This window comes from Mobula hypostoma, chromosome 2 (assembly GCF_963921235.1).
Source record: "Mobula hypostoma chromosome 2, sMobHyp1.1, whole genome shotgun sequence".
In the NCBI taxonomy this organism is placed as follows: domain Eukaryota; kingdom Metazoa; phylum Chordata; class Chondrichthyes; order Myliobatiformes; family Myliobatidae; genus Mobula; species Mobula hypostoma.
In genome coordinates this window covers 51,773,718-51,793,205 of record NC_086098.1, presented here as the reverse complement: position 1 = coordinate 51,793,205, position 19,488 = coordinate 51,773,718, and the positions used below count along the sequence as shown (strand labels likewise).

General features: G+C 40.2%; 1 protein-coding gene across 1 annotated transcript in view; it reads right to left on the bottom strand.

Moving 5' to 3' along the window:
* LOC134339997 (sodium-dependent lysophosphatidylcholine symporter 1-like) overlaps positions 1-19,488 on the bottom strand; it is a 117,370-nt gene that overhangs the window by 39,677 nt on the left and 58,205 nt on the right. Inside the window, exon 6 of the mRNA XM_063036845.1 lies at positions 14,647-14,840. Within this exon, the coding sequence (XP_062892915.1) occupies positions 14,647-14,840 (194 nt within the window). The remainder of the gene's footprint in view (positions 1-14,646; positions 14,841-19,488) is intronic.

Sequence of the window (19,488 nt, the reverse complement as noted above, 5' to 3'; positions counted from 1 at the left end):
TTATCCTGACATCCTTTGCCCCAGCTAATGAAAACCAGCATCCTGTATATCTTCTTTGGCACTGTATCTACCTGTGTACTCGTATATCAATGTCTCTACATTCCTTAGTACTCCTTAGAATCCCATGGTATATATCCTACCCTAATCAGGCCTACAAAAGTGCATGACTTGCACTTATTGTGAATTTAATCTCAATTAAATTCTATCTGCCATTGCACTGGCCGGTTGACCAGGTTATCTATTTTATTCCGAGACCCTCCTCTTCACTATCAATAATACCATCAATTTTACTGTCATCTACACACTTACCAGTTATTACTTCCACATATCCAAAATATTAATGTATGTGACAAACTACAGAGGTCCCAGTAACTATCCCATTGATACATCACTGAACACTGGCTTGCAATCACAAAAGCAATCCTTCACCATCACCCCTTTCTCCTATTACCAACTTTGGATCCAATTTTCCATCTTTCCTTGAATCCCATGATTTCTAACCATTTTGATACAAGACCGTAAAACATAGGAGCAGATTTAAGCCATTTGGCCCATCGAGTCTGCTGTGCTATTTCATCATCGCAGATCCATTTTTCCTCTCAGCCTCAATCTTCTGCCTTCTCCCCGTATCCCTTCTTGCCCTGACCGATCAATAATCTATCAACCTCTGCCTGAATTATATTGTACATGAAGACTTGGCCTCCACAGCTGCCCATGGCAAAGAATTCCCCAGATTCACCACCCTCTAGCTAATGAAATTCCACTTCATCTCTGTTCTAAAAGGATGCCCCTCTATTCTGAGGCTGTGTCCTCTGGTCTTAGACTCTTCCACCATAGGAAACATCCTCTCCACATCCACTCTGTCAAGGCCTTTCACCATCTGATAGGTTTCAAGGAGTTCATTCCTCACTCTTCTGAATTCTAGTGAATATAGGCCTAGAGTCATCAAAAGCTTTTCATATGACAAGCCATTCAATCGTGGAATCATTTTCGCGAACCTCCTTTGAACCCTTTCCAGTTTCAGTTCATCCTTTCTAAGATAAAGGGCCCAAACCTACTCACAATACTCCAAGTGAAGCCTCACCATTGCTTTATAAAGTCTTAGCAATACATCTTTGCTTTTATATTCTAGTCCTCTTGAAATGAATGCTGACATTGCATTTGCCTTCCTCACCACAGACTCAACCTGCAAATTAACCTTTCGAGAATGCTGCACAAAGACTCCCAAGTCCCTTTGTGCCTCAGTTTTTTCTAGTTTCTCTCTATTTGAAAATAGTCACCCCTTTCATTTCTTCTACCAATGTGTATGACCATAGACTTACTGACCTGCCACTCTCTGCTCATTCTCCAAATCTGTCGAGTTCCTTCTGTAGCCTCCCTACTTCCTCAAAACTACCTGCCCCTTCATCTATCTTCGTATCATCTGCAAACTTTGCAACAAAGCCATGAATTCCATCATCTGAATCATTAATATATAATTTTAAAAGAATCGGTCCCAACACAGACCCCTGTGGAACATCACTAGTCTCTGGCAGCCAATCAGAAAAGGCTCCCTTTATTTCCAGTCTTTGCCTCCTGTCATTCAGCCACTATTTTATCCATGCTAGTATCTTCCCTGTAATACCATGGGCTTGTACATAGAACATAGAATAGTACAGCACAGTACAGGCCCTTTGGCCCACAATGTTGTGCCGACCCTCAAACCCTGCCTCCCATATAAGCCCCCACCTTAGATTCCTCCATATACCTGTCTAGTAGTCTCTTAAACTTCACTAGTGTATCTGCCTCCACCACTGACTCAGGCAGTGCATTCCACGCACCAACCACTCTCTGAGTAAAAAACCTTCCCCTAATATCCCCCTTGAACTTCCCACCCCTTACCTTAAAGCCATGTCCTCTTGTATTGAGCAGTGGTGCCCTGGGGAAGAGGCGCTGGCTATCCACTCTATCTATTCCTCTTATTATCTTGTACACCTCTATCATGTCTCCTCTCATCCTCCTTCTCTCCAAAGAGTAAAGCCCTAGCTCCCTTAATCTCTGTAGCTTGTTAAGCAGCCTCGTGTGTGGCACCTTGTCAAATGCCTTCTGAAAATCCGAATAGACCGCATCAGCCGATTCTCCTTTGTCCTGCTTCTTATTTCTTCAAAGAACTCCCCAGCAGATTTGTCAAGCAAGATTTTCCCTTGAGGAAACCACAATGAGTATGGCCTATTTTATCATGTGCCTCCAAGTACCCCAAAACCACATCCTTAACAATTGACTCCAACATCTTACTAACCACTGAGGTCAGACAAACAGGCCTATAATTTCTTTTCTTCTGCCTCTCTCCCTTCTTGAAAAGTGGAGTGACATTTACAATTTTCCAGTCTTCCGGAACCATTCCAGAATCTAGTGATTCCTGAAGGATCATTTCTAATGACTCCACAATCTCTGCAGCCACCTCTTTCAGAACCCTGAGGTGTAAACCATCTGATCCAAGTGACTTAACTAACTTTAGACCTTTATCAAAGGTGTTTCTGAAGTTCCTTAGTACATCAGCCACACTGTCTTCATCATTACATTTGTTACTTCTTCAAAAAAACTCAAGTTCGGCAAACAGGACCTGTCACCAACAAAGTTATGTTGACTGTCCCTGGTCGAACACTGCCTTTCCGAGTATAGATTAATCATGCTCCTCAGTAGTTTTGCCAACCACTTTCCTAGCACTGACACTAGGCTCACTGGCCTCTAATTATCTGCTTATCTTCTTGAATAAAGGTTTCAAATTTGCTATCCTCTAATCATCTGGCACCTCACCAGTGACTAGCAAAGATTCAGGACCCAGCAATCTCCTCCAAAGCCCCACAATGTTCAACAACAGGTAAGACTTTGTCCTGAACTTGCCTGTCGTCAAAGGCTATCAGAGTGCTTCACCAGTGTGCTAAGATTCAAAGTTCATTGTATATCAAAACAAAGAGTGAAAATGAGTCATTTGTATATACAGTAAACACACCCAAGGGTGTGCACATTAGGCCTTTGACTACCTCAGGGATTAGCAGACCTAGAGCTCTAGCTATCGGACTTTGACTTCCAGACTTCCGATTTGACCTTCGGTCCTCAATCTACAGCAGGACCCACAGAACACCAGGCCTCAAACTATGGACCCACCTATAATAGGACCTTGAATACTAGGCCAGGCCAGGCACCTGACACTTGATTGCGTTTCCACGAGATCAGGAAACACAGGATGACTGGATGCACATTGCTCATAAATTTGCTGATGATATAACTATTGTCGTCAGAATTTCAGATGGTGATGAGAGGGTGTGCAGGAGCAAGATACATCTGCTAGTTGAGTGGTGTCGCAGCAACAGCCTTGTACTCAACATCGACATCTCAAGTCCAGAGAAGTGATTGTGGATTTCAGAAAAGGTAAGATGAGGAAACACAGAGCAGCCCTCAGAAGAGGAAAGATAGAGCAATTTCAAGTTCCTGGGTGTCAACATCTCTGAGGATCTATCCTAGGCCCAACATATCGATGCTACTGCAAAGAAGGCATAACCAGCTATATTTCATTAGGAGCTTGAGGAGATTTGGTATGGCGCCAAAGACACTCACAAGTTTCTACAGATGTACCATGGAGAGCATTCTAACTGGCTGCTTCACCGTCTGAGATAGTGCGTTGGCGGCGGGGTGGGGGGTGGGGGAGGATTACTGCACAGGATCAAAATAAGCTGGAGAGAGTTGTAAACATAGTCAGCTCCATCATGACCATTAGCTTCCATCGTACTCAGGACAACTTCAAGGAGTGATGCCTCAGAAAGGTGCCGTCCATCATTAAGGACCCTCATCACCAAGACATGCCCTGTTCTCATCAGGTAGAGGTACAGGAGCCTGAAGGCACTCAGTCAACAATTCAGGAACAGCTTCTTCCCTTCTACCATCTGATTTCTGAATGGACATTGAACCCATGAACACTACCTCACTACTTTTTTTTAATTTTTGCACTACTTATTTAATTTAACTATTGAATATATATACTTAGTCTGTTTTCCTTTATTATGTATTGCATTGTTCCGCTGCTGCAAAGACAACAAATTTCATGACATATGCCGGTGATATTAAAGCTGATTCAGATTCATCAGATTCGTCAACATTTCAGGCTGCGACTGGGGAAATTCTGCTGAAGGGTCCCAAGCTGAAACATTAACTGTCATTTTCCTTCATAAATGCTGCCTGACCTAGAGTTTCTCCACCTCTTTTGTGCGTTGCTCCAGATTTCCAGCATCTGCAGTCTCTTGTGTCCTCATAAGATCGGTACAGGCACTAAATTAGTACCAAAGAGTGACGCTACTTATGGAAAGCTTCCGCCCCCTCGGTTTTCAGTAAGGTAGTGGCAGAAATTACAAATGCTTAAGCAATGATGCTTCAAAGCAAACTTTCTCAAATCAGGAATTGCTCATTTTGGCTGGGAAATTAAAAACATAATCATTTAATTAAAGGCAAGGGAAGTCAATAAAGAATTTACCCATTAGTTTAACATATATTGTTGGAAACGTTGGAATATAAAAATGAGGCTCTTATGATGGAAGCACTTGAAGAAATTGAAACTGATTAATGAGTCGCAATATTGATTTACAAGTGGTAGGTCATGTTTGATGAGCCTAATTGACTTCCTTTGAGGAAAAATTAAAGTAATACACAGGGGATCACATACATTATTTCAGCATTCCAAGTTCCACATGGAAACTGTCAATGGAATTGAAGTCAAATTATTAAATTGGTTTGGAGATTAAATAAATCAGGAAGTAGGGTTAATGAGTTTGTCCATGAACTGGGAAGAAGTGACTCATGGTGTCCCATAGAGACTTGAGTTAGGCCTCAATTACTCACCATGTTTATCGGTGACATTGATAGCTCAGTACATCCCAATCTTCCAATAACGGAAGGTACTGTAAAGAAGGAAGGAGCATAAAATTACACAGGGGAAAACTCTGGCAGACGGATTGAATTTCTGGTAAATAAAAATTATAGGAAGAACTGCAGATGCTAGAAATCTGAAATAGTAAAATACTGGAAATACGCAGCAGGTCAGAGAGTTCTGATGAAGGGTAGTTGACTGAAAACTTTAACTGCTTCTACTTCTGCAGATACCGCCTGACCTGTTGAGCGTTTCTGATTGATTTCATTTCTGGGACTTCTGATAATGATTTTGGACTGATGGAGGTTAGGTACAAGTACCTTTTTAACAAAGAGCCAGCAAGTGGAGATCTGATGACATAGAATTTGAAATAGTACAATCAGTAAAAACTAGTAATCAGATGAAAAGATAATTGGAATGGTTAATGGAATGTTAATCTTTTTCAGTAAAGAGCTGTAAGACAATGGGAAAAAATTTACTGCAACTATACAACAGCATTTTTAGTCTATGTTTGGAAGACCAGTTTTTCCTCTGGATATTGCGTCTTGGAAGCAAAATAAGATTCTGGAAGATGACGTAGACTCATCAACCGGGACTCCAAGGATTAGATTATGTGAAGTTGCATAAAGTAGGCTATTATTCCCTGGAATATAAAACATTTTATGGTAACCTGAGAAGCTTTAAAACTTTAGGTTTAGGTCTCTCTGTTCTGGAAAGGGATTGATTGAGTAGATGGAGAGATTTTCCTTTTTAACTTGTGGAAGAATCCTCATTGAATTATATTTTAAATTCATAGTCAAAGTATTTAAGAGAAAAGCTAAGAAACAGTTGTTCATCCAAATAGTGTTGGAAATTTCAACTTTTGGTGACCAAAACTACATGTACAATTGATAATTTTATAATGAAGATCAATCAGCAGATCCTTTTCTAACCAAAGATGTTATGGCATGTGGAACCAAGGCAGTTAAGTGAGGTAGGGTACAAAATATCTAACTATGGAAGCTTTGGGACTGGTTATCAAATGTATCCATATTATCCTAAAAATAATCTGCAGATGCTGGGGTCAAAGCAACACTCACAACATGCTGGAGGAACTCAGCAGGTCGGGCAGCACCCGTGGAAAAGATTGGTCAACTTTTCCGGCCGGAACCCTTCGTCAGGACTCACATAATTACAGATACTGATTGCGACATTTCAACAGTAAACTTGATCATCTTCCTCAGGCACAAGTTAGTCACATGACAAGTCCACCCTGAGACACCTCCTTATATACACTCTCAAGTGAGAAGGGCATGAGCAGGGCTTAAAGCTCGACCTTGAATGGCTGGATCTGAATTGCTTATTCCTGATTGGTTAGTTTGAATTGACCTTGTTCTGATTGGTTGATTTTTTTTTAGGCCAGACCCTCTGTGGTCCCAGACTGGAGCTATCACTTCACTCTTAGAACCGATATTTAGGACCCCTACATGCTCCATCTCCAGTGATTTTGGGGTAAAATGGACTTCTTATAGTCCTACCCAATTAAAAAAAATTGGGTAAATTTTGTGCCCCTGTTATGCAGGAATACAAGTAAATGAAAGGCACAGAACCTTGACTTCCATTTCCTCAACATGCACTTCCTTTAAATGTAGCTCACCAATCTGGCCTTGAACCGAAGTGAGTTTCCATTAAGGGAAAATAGGCACAGCAAATTATACAAATCTACATCACTGAGAGAACTATTAGCAATAAGCTACAGTGAGAATAGTGCTCAGGTGCCGTGCCCAGATTGAGCTTTGACTGCCATGGCCTACACACTCCTGTTTTGGGTCAAGAGGATCAATTCATTGGTATTCATTTCCAGTTCTCTGGCTGCTGTCTCCATCATCATTTGTCTTTGCCTTCCTCTTGCTTTCCTCCCTTCAATCTTTGCCATAATTACCGTGCGTTCTAACTCCTCTTTCCTAATCACATGTCCAATGAAGTTACATTGCCTTTTCATGATCTCATACATTAATTCTCTTTTTGCACTTGCTCTGTTCATGACATCCTCGTTAGATATTTGTTTCATCCATGATATTCTTTGCATCCTCCTCAAAAACTATATCTCTGCTGCTTCAATTCGTTTCCTCATGTTACTAGATATTGTCCAACATTCTGAGCCATATAACACAACTGGATAAACGTAACATTTCAGTACTCTGAGGCGGGTTGTCATGCTTAGTTTAGTGTTGGTCAGTATACTCTTCATTCTTGTAAAGGCGTCTTTTGCCATCCCTATTCTTCTTTTGATGTCCATGTCGCACCTGCCATCTGATGTCACCCAGCTTCCTAAGTAGCAAAAGTTCTGTACTTGTTTTATGTCTTCCCCATTTATTCTCAGCCTGCAGATATGATTCTCCTTCTTTTTGGATATCACTGTACGTTCTGTCTTTTTGCAATTGGCAGACAGACCCATTTTTGCACTTTCTTCAACAACTATAACAATTAAGTTTTGTAGTTCTTCTTCCGTGCTTGCAATTAACACAGTGTCATCTGCATATCTGAAATTATTGATGTTTTCAGCGCCAACTTTGATTCCATAAGACAAAGGAGCAGAAGCCGGCCATTCGGCCCATCGAGTATCGAGTCTGCTCCGCCATTTTATCATGAGCTGATCCATTCTCCCATTTAGTCCCACTCCCCCGCCTTCTCACCATAACCTTTGATGCCCTGGCTACTCAAATACCTATCAATCTCTGCTTTAAATACACCCAATGACTTGGCCTCCACTGCCGCCCGTGGCAACAAATTTCATAGATTCACCACCCTCTGGCTAAAAAAGTTTCTTCGCATCTCTGTTCTGAATGGGTGCCCTACAATCCTTAAGTCATGCCCTCTCGTATTAGACTCCCCCACCATGGGAAACAACTTTGCCACATCCACCCTGTCCATGCCTTTCAACATTCGAAATGTTTCTATGAGGTCTCCCCTCATTCTTCTAAACTCCAAGGAATACAGTCCAAGAGCAGACAAACGTTGCTCATATGTTAACCCTCTCATTCCCGGAATCATTCTAGTGAATCTTCTCTGTACCCTCTCCAACGTCAGCGCATCCTTTCTTAAATAAGGAGACCAAAACTGCCCACAGTACTCCAAGTGAGGTCTCACCAGTGCCTTATAGAGCCTCAACATCACATCCCTGCTCCTATACTCTATTCCTCTAGAAATGAATGCCAATATTGCATTCGCCTTCTTCACCACCAACTCAACCTGGAGGTTAACCTTAAGGGTATCCTGTACGAGGACTCCCAAGTCCTGTTGCATCTCAGAACTTTGAATTCTTTCCCCATTTAAATAATAGCCTGCCCATTTATTTCTTCTGCCAAAGTGCAGAACCATACACTTTGCAACATTGTATTTCATTTGCCACTTCTCTGCCCATTCTTCCAATCTATCCAAGTCTCTCTGCAGACTCTCTGTTTCCTCAGCACTACCGGCCCCTCCACCTATCTTCATATCGTCAGCAAACTTAGCCGCAAAGCCACCTATTCCATAATCCAAATCGTTGATGTACAATGTAAAAAGAAGCGGCCCCAACATGGACCCCTGTGGAACACCACTGGTAACCGGCAGCCAACCAGAATAGGATCCCTTTATTCCCATTCTCTGTTTCCTGCCAATCAGCCAACGTTCTATCCACGTATGTAACTTTCCCGTAATTCCATGGGCTCTTATCTTGTTAAGTAGCCTCATGTGTGGCACCCTGTCAAAGGCCTTCTGAAAATCCAAATATACAACATCCACTGCATCTCCCTTGTCTAGCCTACTTGTAATTTCCTCAAAGAATTGTAATAGGTTTGTCAGGCGGGATTTTCCTTTAAGGAATCCATGCTGGGTTCTGCCCATCTTGTCATATGCCTCCAGGTACTCTGTAACCTCATCCTTGACAATTGACTCCAACAACTTCCCAACCACTGATGTCAAGCTAACAGGTCTATAATTTCCTTTTTGCTTCCTTGCCCCCTTCTTAAATAGCAGAGTGACATTTGCAATCTTCCAGTCCTCCGGAACACAAGATGTCTCTTATTTTTTGTAATACTGTTTCACTGTACACATTAAACAAATCAGGGGAGAAAACACACCCTTGTCTAACACCTCTCTTGATTTTCATAAACTGACTCACTTCTCCATCTATTCTTCGAGTGGCAGTTTGTTCCCAGTACAGATTTCTGATTAGGCAGAGGTCTTTCAAATCTAGATCTAGAGTTACCTGTAATATTTCAAATAACTTATTGTGCTTCATCTTATCAAATGCTTTTGTGTAGTCAATAAAACAAACAAATCTTTTTGCACTTGAACAGCTCGTTCTGATAATATCCTTAACATCAATATTGCGTTTCTTGTACCTTTGTCTTTCACAAAACCACATTGTTCTTTACCTATTTCAGCTTGTATCTTACTTTTAGCTCTTGTCATCAAAATTCTTAGAAGTATCTTAGTGATATGACTCATTAAACCTATGGTCCTATGTAATTCACATTCTACCGCTCCAGGTTTCTTAGGAAGAGTGATAAATACTGATTTTTTCATCTCTTCTGGTATTATTCCAGTCTTATAAATGTCATTGATTAAATCAGTAAGTTTTTCAATTCCATAATCTTCAAGGGCGATAATTTGTTCTATTACTAACTCATCGGGACCTGCTACCTTTCCTTTCTTCATCTTCTTTATTGCATTACGAACTTCAGATTTTAAAATACTTGGACCTTCAATGTTCTTAATTTCTGGTTTTTCACCTCGATCGTCTTCAAACAATTCCTGAATATACTCAGTCCATCTGTTCGTAATCTCATCTTTTTCCATGATAGTGGTACTGTCCTTTGCTTTCAAACATCCACCTGAAGAACAGAGGAACTTTTTACCAATGATATTCTTGACTTGTTGATGTACCCTTTTTGGATCAGTAATAGGGATTCTTTCTAGTTGCTCACATTCCGGGTTTAACCATTCTTCTTTGGCTTTTTGACATAAGCATTTAACTTTTTTATCTAAGGACTTCTATTCCATAGGATTTGCTTTCTTCAATCTCCTTTCTTCCATTAGATTTTTGATTTCATCTGTCATCCATTTATTCTTTGTGCTTTTTTCTTTTTTAGGAACCACTGACTTTGCTGATTCTACCAAGGCATCCTTCAGAGAGTTAAACTTCATTTCTACATGATTGCTATCACCTTCAATGGATTCTATTTCTAGACTTTGAAAGCTATTCCTTACTTTAATGGTAAATTTTTGCCTTAAGTTTTCTTTAATTAATTGCGAGTAGTCAAGGGATTGTTCAGGTTTTTGCTTCTTTAGTTTTTAAAGTTTTACTTTTACATGACATATTACTGGGTTATGGTCACTATTACAGTCTGCACCTGAATATGTTCTGCATTGAGTCACTGCGAATAGTGCTACATACTACAAAAAAAAACATTTATATAACTAGCTTTGTGTTATGAGACAACATCTACTTTGTGTGTGGGAGTTGTTCATATTTCTTTGAAGATTTCCTGGCATGTTTTGACCTGAGGGTATTTGATGTTACGCTAGACAAGTGAAATGAGAAAGTAGTCCATGACATTTCACTAAATGTCATGTGTCTCAGACAGCAGAAAATAAATTTTTAAAAGTGCTTTCTTCGGAGAATTATCAAAAGCACAGTATCAAAAGCCAGCTTCCATCATAAACAGCCTAATGTTAAGGTTAATTTTAAATGAAGTGACTGACAGTTATGTGTTTTGCCATAAACCATGGAATTATAATCACAATGTCCCTAAAGCAACATATGCAAATTTAGTAACCCCTAATATCCTGCAGTTGATATGGCAAAGGAAAATTGAGATGCTATCTATATTAACAAAATCAAAAAGTAAATAAAATAAAATATCTTCACCTAATTGATCAGCCACTAAAGGGAGGCAAACAGAATTGATGTTCCTAATCTAGGTTCATCAATTCTTAAGAATGGATGCAGAGCAGATTTGGAATACTTCATCAGGAGGCTGCAGACATTTGGCATACCCCCTTCATTCACTGAAATTATTGAAAACAAAACTCACTGGGCGATCCCATATGATTGGTGCATATTCACTATTGACTAAATAAACAACCTCAGGCAGACCACTTTAAAATGTAAAGAAATTTAGTGTTAGAAGTAAATAGGAAAGCATGTTATAGCTGTTTAGATAGGTAAAGAACACATGATTAGTGCACTACAAGTCACTGAAGATAAATTTTTAAAAGATGAATGATTTCACTGACTCGTTCACATCAGTGATTGCTAAGCAAGGTGTAAATCAGGGACCTTTTCCATGGATAAATGTAAAGAATAGGCGCTGGTCAAGTTTGTTATGGCCATGAAAGGATTCTGCAAGACTGCTCTCTGATGTTGAAGAAATTGCCCCTGAAGAAGCAAGTATAGTAAAGTAAGAAACTTGCAAAATGATGATTCATATAGCACTTTGAGTGAGAAGATGGAGTGGGAGAAAGGTGCAAAAGGCCTGAGGGACAAGTATGCATGATAAAAGTAAGAGCTTAGTCCATTTAATGGAGAGGACATTCTACAGGTAACAGTGTTCTACACCTGCATATTACTGTTCTACTTGGAATAACAGGTCTGTCAGCCAACTTGACTGAATGGAGAGTTTCAGTGTTATCTGCTCCACTAAAGATACGCCACTTTACCGAGAGATTCTTCTGACAGTAGTTACTACTGGGGCACAGGATTGCGAACAGCAGTTAATACCACTGCAAGACAAGAGTACCCTCCTCTTGTAACAGATTCAAGGTTCAAGATTCAAAAACTTTGTCATTCTAACCGTACATCAGCTCTGCAGGGCAGAATGAGACAGCGTTTCCCAGGAGCAGTGCAATCATAACATAACAAAAGCAACACTAAATAATAAACATAACAATAATTAGTAAAACACAACAGCCACATGTCAGTTAAAATCAAGTTATAAGTGTTCAGTGCAAATTAGAAGTGTCCAAAGCAGAGTCAGGTAGAGCAGCTATTTAGCAGTTGGACTGCCTGTGGGAGGAAGCTGTTTAGTAGCCTTGTGGTTTTAGTTTTGATGCTCCTGTAACGTTTGCCTGATGGCAGAAGAACAAACAGTTCATGGAGAGGGTGTGAGGGGTCTTTATTGATGTACCATGCCTTCTGGAGGCATCGACTCCGAAAGAGGTCTTGGACAGAAGGTAGGGAGACCCCAATAACCTTCTCTTGTCCCCTAACCACCAAAAGCAAGGCTTTTTTGTCGACAGCACTGCAGCTGGAGTACCAGGTTGTGATGCAAAAGGTCAGCACACTCTCAACCACGCCTCTGTAGAATGTAGTTAAGACGTTAGTGGGGAGTGATGCTTGTTTAAGCTTCCTCAGAAAGTGCAATCTCTGCTGAGCCCGTTTCACAATCCCAGTGGTGTTCCTGGACCGGGTGAGATTGTCCGAGATCTGCACCCCAAGGAACTTGATATTTTCCACTCTCTCCACTGTGGAGCCGCTGATGCTGAGGGGTGTGTGCTCAGGCTAAGACTGTCTGAAATCGACGATCATCTCCTTGGTTTTGGTGACATTAAGCATCAAGTTGTTATTCCTGCACCAGCTCTCTAGGTGTTTGACCTCCTCCCTGTACATAGTTTCATCATTTTTGCTGATGAGCCCCACCACTGTGGTATCATCTGCAAATTTAATGATCAGGTTCTCCTTGAATCTGGCTGCACAGTCATGTGTTAGCAGTGTAAACAGCAATGGGCTAAGCACACAGCCTTGTGGGGATCCAGTGCTCAGTGTGAGGGAGTCAGAGATGTTCCTGCCAACACGGACTTTATTAATAAATGCCAACAGCATTTATTATTCACAGTACTTGGGTGGAATTAGCCAGATTTCCTGAAATCACTAACACTAAATGTAGTCAAGAGGTCATATGCAATTATAATGGGTATAGCAGAAGAATCACCACTAATTCCACACCAATATCCATACTAGCATGGATAGAGCATTGGCTGATTGACAAGAGGTAAAGAGTGGGAATAAAGGGAGCCTTTTCTGATTGGCTGCCAGTGTTCTGCAGGGGGCGGTGTTGGGACCGCTCCTTTTCATATTCTATGGATGGTGGAATGATGGCTTTGTGATCAACTTGCGGATGATATGAAGATAGATGGAGGGGCAGGTGTTGTTGAGGAAGCAAGGAGGCTGTGGAAAGACTTGGACAGATTAGGAGAATGGGCAAAGAAGTGGCTGATGGAATACCATGTCAGGAAGTGTATGGTCATGACTGGTAGAAGGAATAAGATGATAGACTATTTTCTCAATGGGGAGAAAATTCAAACATTCAAGGTGCAAAGGGACTTGGGAGTCAATGATGAGGAAGGCAAATGCGATGTTAGCATTTATTTCAAGAGGACTAGAATGCAAAAGCAAGGATGTAATGCTGGGGCTTTATAAGGCAGTGGCGAGGCCTGACAGAGTATTGTGGTCAGTTTTGGGCCTTTTATTTAAGAAAGGATGTGCTGTCATTGGAGAGGGTTCAGAGGAGGTTCACGACAATGATTCCGGGAATGAAAGGCCTATCGAATGAGGAGCGAGGGTTGGCTCTGGGTCTTGCTGGAATTTAGAAGAATGAGAAGAGATCTCATTGAAACCTATCAAATGTTGAAAGGCCTAGATAGAGTGGATGTGGAGAAGATGTTTTCTGTGGAGGGAGAGTCTAGGACCAGAGGACACAGCCTCAGAATAGCAGGACATCCATTTAAATGCAGATGAGGAGGAATTTCTTTTGCCTGAGGCAGCAGTGGAGGCCAGGCCATTTAGACAGAGGTTGATAAGTTCTTGATTAATTAGGGCATGGAAGGTTATGGGGAGAAGTCAGGAGAATGGGATTGAGAGGGAAATGGATCAGCCATGATGAAATGGCAGACCAGACTCAATGATCTAATTCTGCTCTTCTGTCTTATGGTCTAATACATCTCCTCCAAGCCCACATCTTCAACTTCAAGTTCAAGTTCAAGCTCTTCGTCATCTCGCTGCACATACATAGAACCAATTGAAACAATGTTCCTCTGGACCATTGTGCACCCACAAAATATATTTCACACATAGCACATAAACCACAATATAAGTTCTAAAATATCATTCAAAAATGCACATAGTGCACAGTACAGATAACCAGAAAATAGCTCATGATCCTAGTGACAAGACTTCAGTGGTGACAGGGAATTCATTAGACTTACAGCGTGATAGAAGAAACTTTTACACAGTCTGGAAGTCCTAGTCCACCTCCATGATGGTAATGGATCAAAGAGACTGTGAGATGGCTGCTAAGAATCAGTAACAATGCTTCGGGACCTTCGTCAACAATGATCCTGGTAAATGTCACAATAGTGGGGAGGGAGATCCCAGTGATCCTCTCGTCAGTTTTTACTATCCTCTGTAGGATCTTGCAGTTTCTGTACCACACAGTGGTGCAACCAGACAGGACACTCTGCTCTTGTAGGCGGTTGCTAAAATGGGGATGGGGACCCTTGCATGCTTCAATCAACTCAAAAAGGTACATGCTGCTGTCCCTTCTTGACTAGTGGGCAGGTGTTGTGGGTCCATGTTAGATTGTGTGTTATGTGCACACTAAGGAACTTTGTGCCCTTCATCCAGAATTTCAGTAGGGATCAAGATCTGAGGAAAATCCTGAAAGAGTTTGTTCAGATTTCTTTACCTATCCAATTCTGGAATATCTAGCTAAATCACTTACCAATTGAGAGAGCAAGTCTTTTGGGGGCAAAACGCTGATGTTTCCATCAAGCTGACTAATTATCATAGTGGAGTTGGAACTGGTAACCTCTGACATATTCTGTAGAAGGCAGTGATTGAAGGTATGGCCCTGTGCAACAATTTGCCCCTGGACAGCAGCTCCAATCATTGTTCCAAATGCTTCCATTGTCATACCTGTAGAAAAACGAGAAAACAAGATTGACAGATACTTTATTCATCCCAAAGGAAATCACAGTGCCACAGTAACATTACATGTGCACAGATATACAAGTATATAAATATTAGTAGAGAAGTAAGAAAGAATAAAAAATAAGTTACCTCCAACAGTCTAAAAGGAGGGGGTAACCACTTCCCCAGCTATAGGCTGACTCATTATAGAGCGTAATGGCTGAGGGTAAGAATAACCTCATTTACTGCTCTTTGGAGCAGCACGGTTAACTTAGTCTATCTCTGAAAGTGCTCCTTTGTTCAGCCAAGGTGGCATGCAGAGGGTGAGAAACATTGTCCAGAATTGCCAGGGTTTTCCGTAGGGCTCCTTTACTCTACCACAGCCTCCACTGTGTCCAGTTTGACTCCTATAACAGGGCCAGCCTTTCTAATCAGTTCCTTGAGCCTGTTGACATCACCCATGTTGATGCCATTGCCCCAGCATACCACCACATAGAAGATTGTACTGGCGACAACAGACTGGTAGAACATGTGAAGGAGAGGCCTGCATTCTCCAATGGACCTCAGTCTCCTCAGGAAGTAGAGGTGACTTGACTCTGGCCCTTCTTGTACACAGCCTTTGTGTTGGTGCAAGACTGTCATCCGGGTACAACCCCAGGTACCTGTAGATCCTCATCACATCCACATCTTCGCCATCAATAGTAACAGGGGGAAATGTAGGCTTAGTTTTCCTAAAGTCCCTCACCATCTCCTTTGTCTTTCTGACGCTGAGCTGCAGATGATTTAGCTTGCACCATTTGACAAATTCCTCCACCAGAGCCCTGTATTCATTCTTCTGTCCTCCCTTCATACACCCAATTATTGCTGAGTCATCAGAGAATTTCTGCAAGTGACATGACTCAGTGTTGTATCTAAAGTCTGAGGTGTACAGGGTAAAAAAAATGCTGGTTTCCTTTCGATCATCATATCTAGTGATTTTCATACTACTTAGTTACAGAAAAATAAAAAGTGTGTTACAATGAGACATACATGCATTAGCATTAAATGTTTCAATGAAACCAAATGGAATCAATCTGCATTTATTACCACATTCCAATTTTAACACAAGTAATTATTGAAAAGTTTCTCTTTTTTTTTATCAACTTTGTCCCTTTAGGTTTTGTGTTTCTGCAGGAACTAGAGAAGTCACACTTTATTTTCCTTGCTGAAGAAACATTGCAACACTCACTAATGCTTGTCTCATCACCCGCTTGTACATTTTGTGCTTTACCAAGGCGTGGGATGTTAGTGCTAGGAATCATCGTGTACCCATAATATTAACGTGACAGATGTAAGCTTCATTACTTTTTCTCATCTTGCTTTTAAAATCAAATCTTTAATGTGGAAAGATATTATGTACCACTTCATTTTTGTTTTGCTTTTAACTGGAAATATCTAAATCATAAAGGAATGAAGCAGTATTGAAAATTCTTGGCATGAGTGATGTACCTCAAAATCAGCATACTAGAAATGCTGAAAATAGAAATTTGAGTAAACTGTTTTAAAGTAATGATCCAACTGCTGTAAGAAATTAGTGGGACAAAACCTTGCATGCTACCCATGTGTTTGCATTCCAGTTGAAATGAGCCTATCCAATCTGCAAAAAACCACATTTCCTCCATTTTGTGTGTGTTGTTCTAGATTTCCAGCATCTGCAGAATCTCTTGTGATTAACGTTCTCTCCGTATTCTTTAAAAACATTTTGCTTTAAATGTTTTCCTTGAACCCATTTATCTTCTCAGCTTCTCTGCAAATTTATTTAACAATTCTGTTACCTTTTGAGTGAATGACACTTACCAGACAACCCTGATTGTTCAAGACTTTCTAAATTTAATTTAATTTATAAATTTAATTTATAAATATTAAATTTAAACTATAATTTATAATTAAAAGATTTATCTTAATCTTTTGCGGTAATAAACTTTGGTCTTTCTTCTCTCTGAAAAATGAGTAGTTATCTCCATGAAAAACTAGCAGAGCATGTTTAACTATTCTTCAAACCTGGAATAGGTTTTATTGCATGGCACAAAGTCTTTATGCACTAAGGGTAAGTGGTACTTCTATATGCCTAGGAATGATTCTGGAAATCACTGTATGACTCTGTGGAGACCAAAGGCGTATTGTCAAACCGACGCAAAGGTTAGCATCCATTTTGGAACGTGGTGCCAAATGTTTTAATAATTCTATTTCATAACTATACCTGCAAACTTCATCCTACTGATCAGTTTTATCTTCAAAAGCTATTAAAGAAAGATAGAAGCATAGAAGAGCTCAGTATGGGCCCTTTACCCCATGATGTTGGGCTGACCAATATAAACTTACTCCACAATCCATCTAACCCTTCCCTCCTACACGGCCCAAAACCCCCATTTTTGTTACATCCATGTAACAATCTAAGATTATTTTAAATTTTCCTATTGTAACAACCTTTACTACCAACCCAGCAGTATGTTTCTGGCACCCACCGCTCTGTGTTTTAAAAAAAACTATTTCTGGCATCTCACCTAAACTTTCCTCCACTCACCTTAAGTAAATGTCCTCCGTCCTTGGCCATTGCCACGCTGGGAAAACAGACATTGGCTATCCACTCTATCTATACCTCTTATCAACTTACACACTTCCATCAAGGTGCAACTCATCACGTCACTCCAGAGAGAAAGCTTGCTCAACCATACGCACATTCACTAATCTAGGCAGCATCCTGCTAAATCTCTGCTGCATCCTCTCTAATGCTTCCATATCCTTCCTATAATGAAACAACCGGAACTTAACACATACTTCAAGTGTGACCTAACCAGAGTTTTATAGAGCTACAACGTTACCTCATGGCTCTTAAACTCAATCCCCTGACTAATGACATGGTAGCAACCTTGAGGATGTATGGTCTTTCACTTCAAGGTCCCTCTGTTCCTCCACATTGGTAAGAATCTTGCCATTAAGTTTGTACTCTAACTTCAAGTACGATCTGTCAAATTGAGTATAATTTCAGACTTTTTCAGATTTAACTCTATCTCCCACTTCTCCATTCAACTTTGCATCCTGTCTATATCCTATTGTAATCTACAACAACATTCTACACTATCCACAACACCTCCAACCTTCAAGTCAATGCAAAGTTACTAATCCACCTCTTCATTTCCTCATCCAGGTTATTTATAAAAATCACAAAGGGCTGGTGTACCCAGCCACCACCCTCCAGCCAGAATTTACTCCTTCTTCCACTATCCTCTGCCTTGGACACCCAATTTTGAAACCACAAAGCCAAATTTTCCTAGATACCATTTCTCCTGACTTTCTGTACGAGCCTACTCTGAGAAACCATTATGATTTTTTTCTTGTACAATATTACCTGTTGTTAACTGAAACCATCAGAACCTTTGTTTCTCATTCCATTTGGCTAAAAATTGAATGTCAGATAGTTCTTTAGAATATCCCACTACTGATGACTTTTCATCATGATTAATTTAAGTAACCTTTCAGCAAGACATTACTACATTAAAGTAAAGTTAGATCTCTGTGACAAAATCAAAAATTCTGCAGATGATGAAATACTGAACTAAAAACAGAAAATGCTGGACACAGCTCAGGATATAAGGAGGTATCTGCTTGAGGTGAGTACAGTCAACACAAGGAAAGATAATTCCTAAAAATAAGTCGGTGTGGTTTAGATGGGAGTTTGAACAAGCTAAAAATCTGAAATAGGATATCAACCTGTCTCAAACATATCCTTATATAAGGTGTGGATTACTCATTCTACTGTAGGATAGAAAACTGGTCATCCTAATATTTTGATGATGCAAGCAGTTCTCTCTTGAACTGTTTACTTTTTTTCTGCAATTATATGCTTTGAAACAGTATTCCAAATATGAATCAAGGAACCCAAAGACAATGTAGAGACAATTAACATCATGTATCTATAATGCAATGAAATTGCAAAAGAATTTAATGGATGTAACCTCTGGCAAATATAATGTAAAACTTCAAAGTTAATTTACAGTTTCTGTCTATCACTATTGATTTTATATTGTAAATTATTAATTTAGCTTGAGGTATCTTCCATGGGGTTGGTAACAAAGTGCTGACAGTTCATACAAACACACTTATGAAGTATAACCCATATAGTGTCTGCAAAGACATGAAGCAAAAGTTGGTTATAGTATAAGGAAAGTACATTAAAATTATGAAGGTATATAAGCAAAGTCTACTTTTAAAATGCATATTATAAGGCAAAACAACAGAAAGAGTAAGCTATATGTGGCTATCTAGAGAAGACAATATCAGATCAAAGGACAGGCTGACAACTTGTCCCATAAAAGCAATGGCTGAGGATTGGGAAAATTTCATAATACCCCAATAAAGGATAAATGTTTTGATGGGTAAAGGGATAATATTCTTGGGAGTACTAGTAAGGAGCCTGGTAAGGAACATGAAAGCAGGCTAAAAGTTTCCAGCCAGATACAGGTATCGATTTTAATCAATATTTTGATGACAAACTCTGCCAACTTCATCAGGGATGATGCCTAGGCATGTCCTGTCCGATGGTATTGAAACACCCATCATCCAACCCTCCTGATTGGTTAGTCCTTGTCCAATGAGGTTTCCACTGTCTCACTTT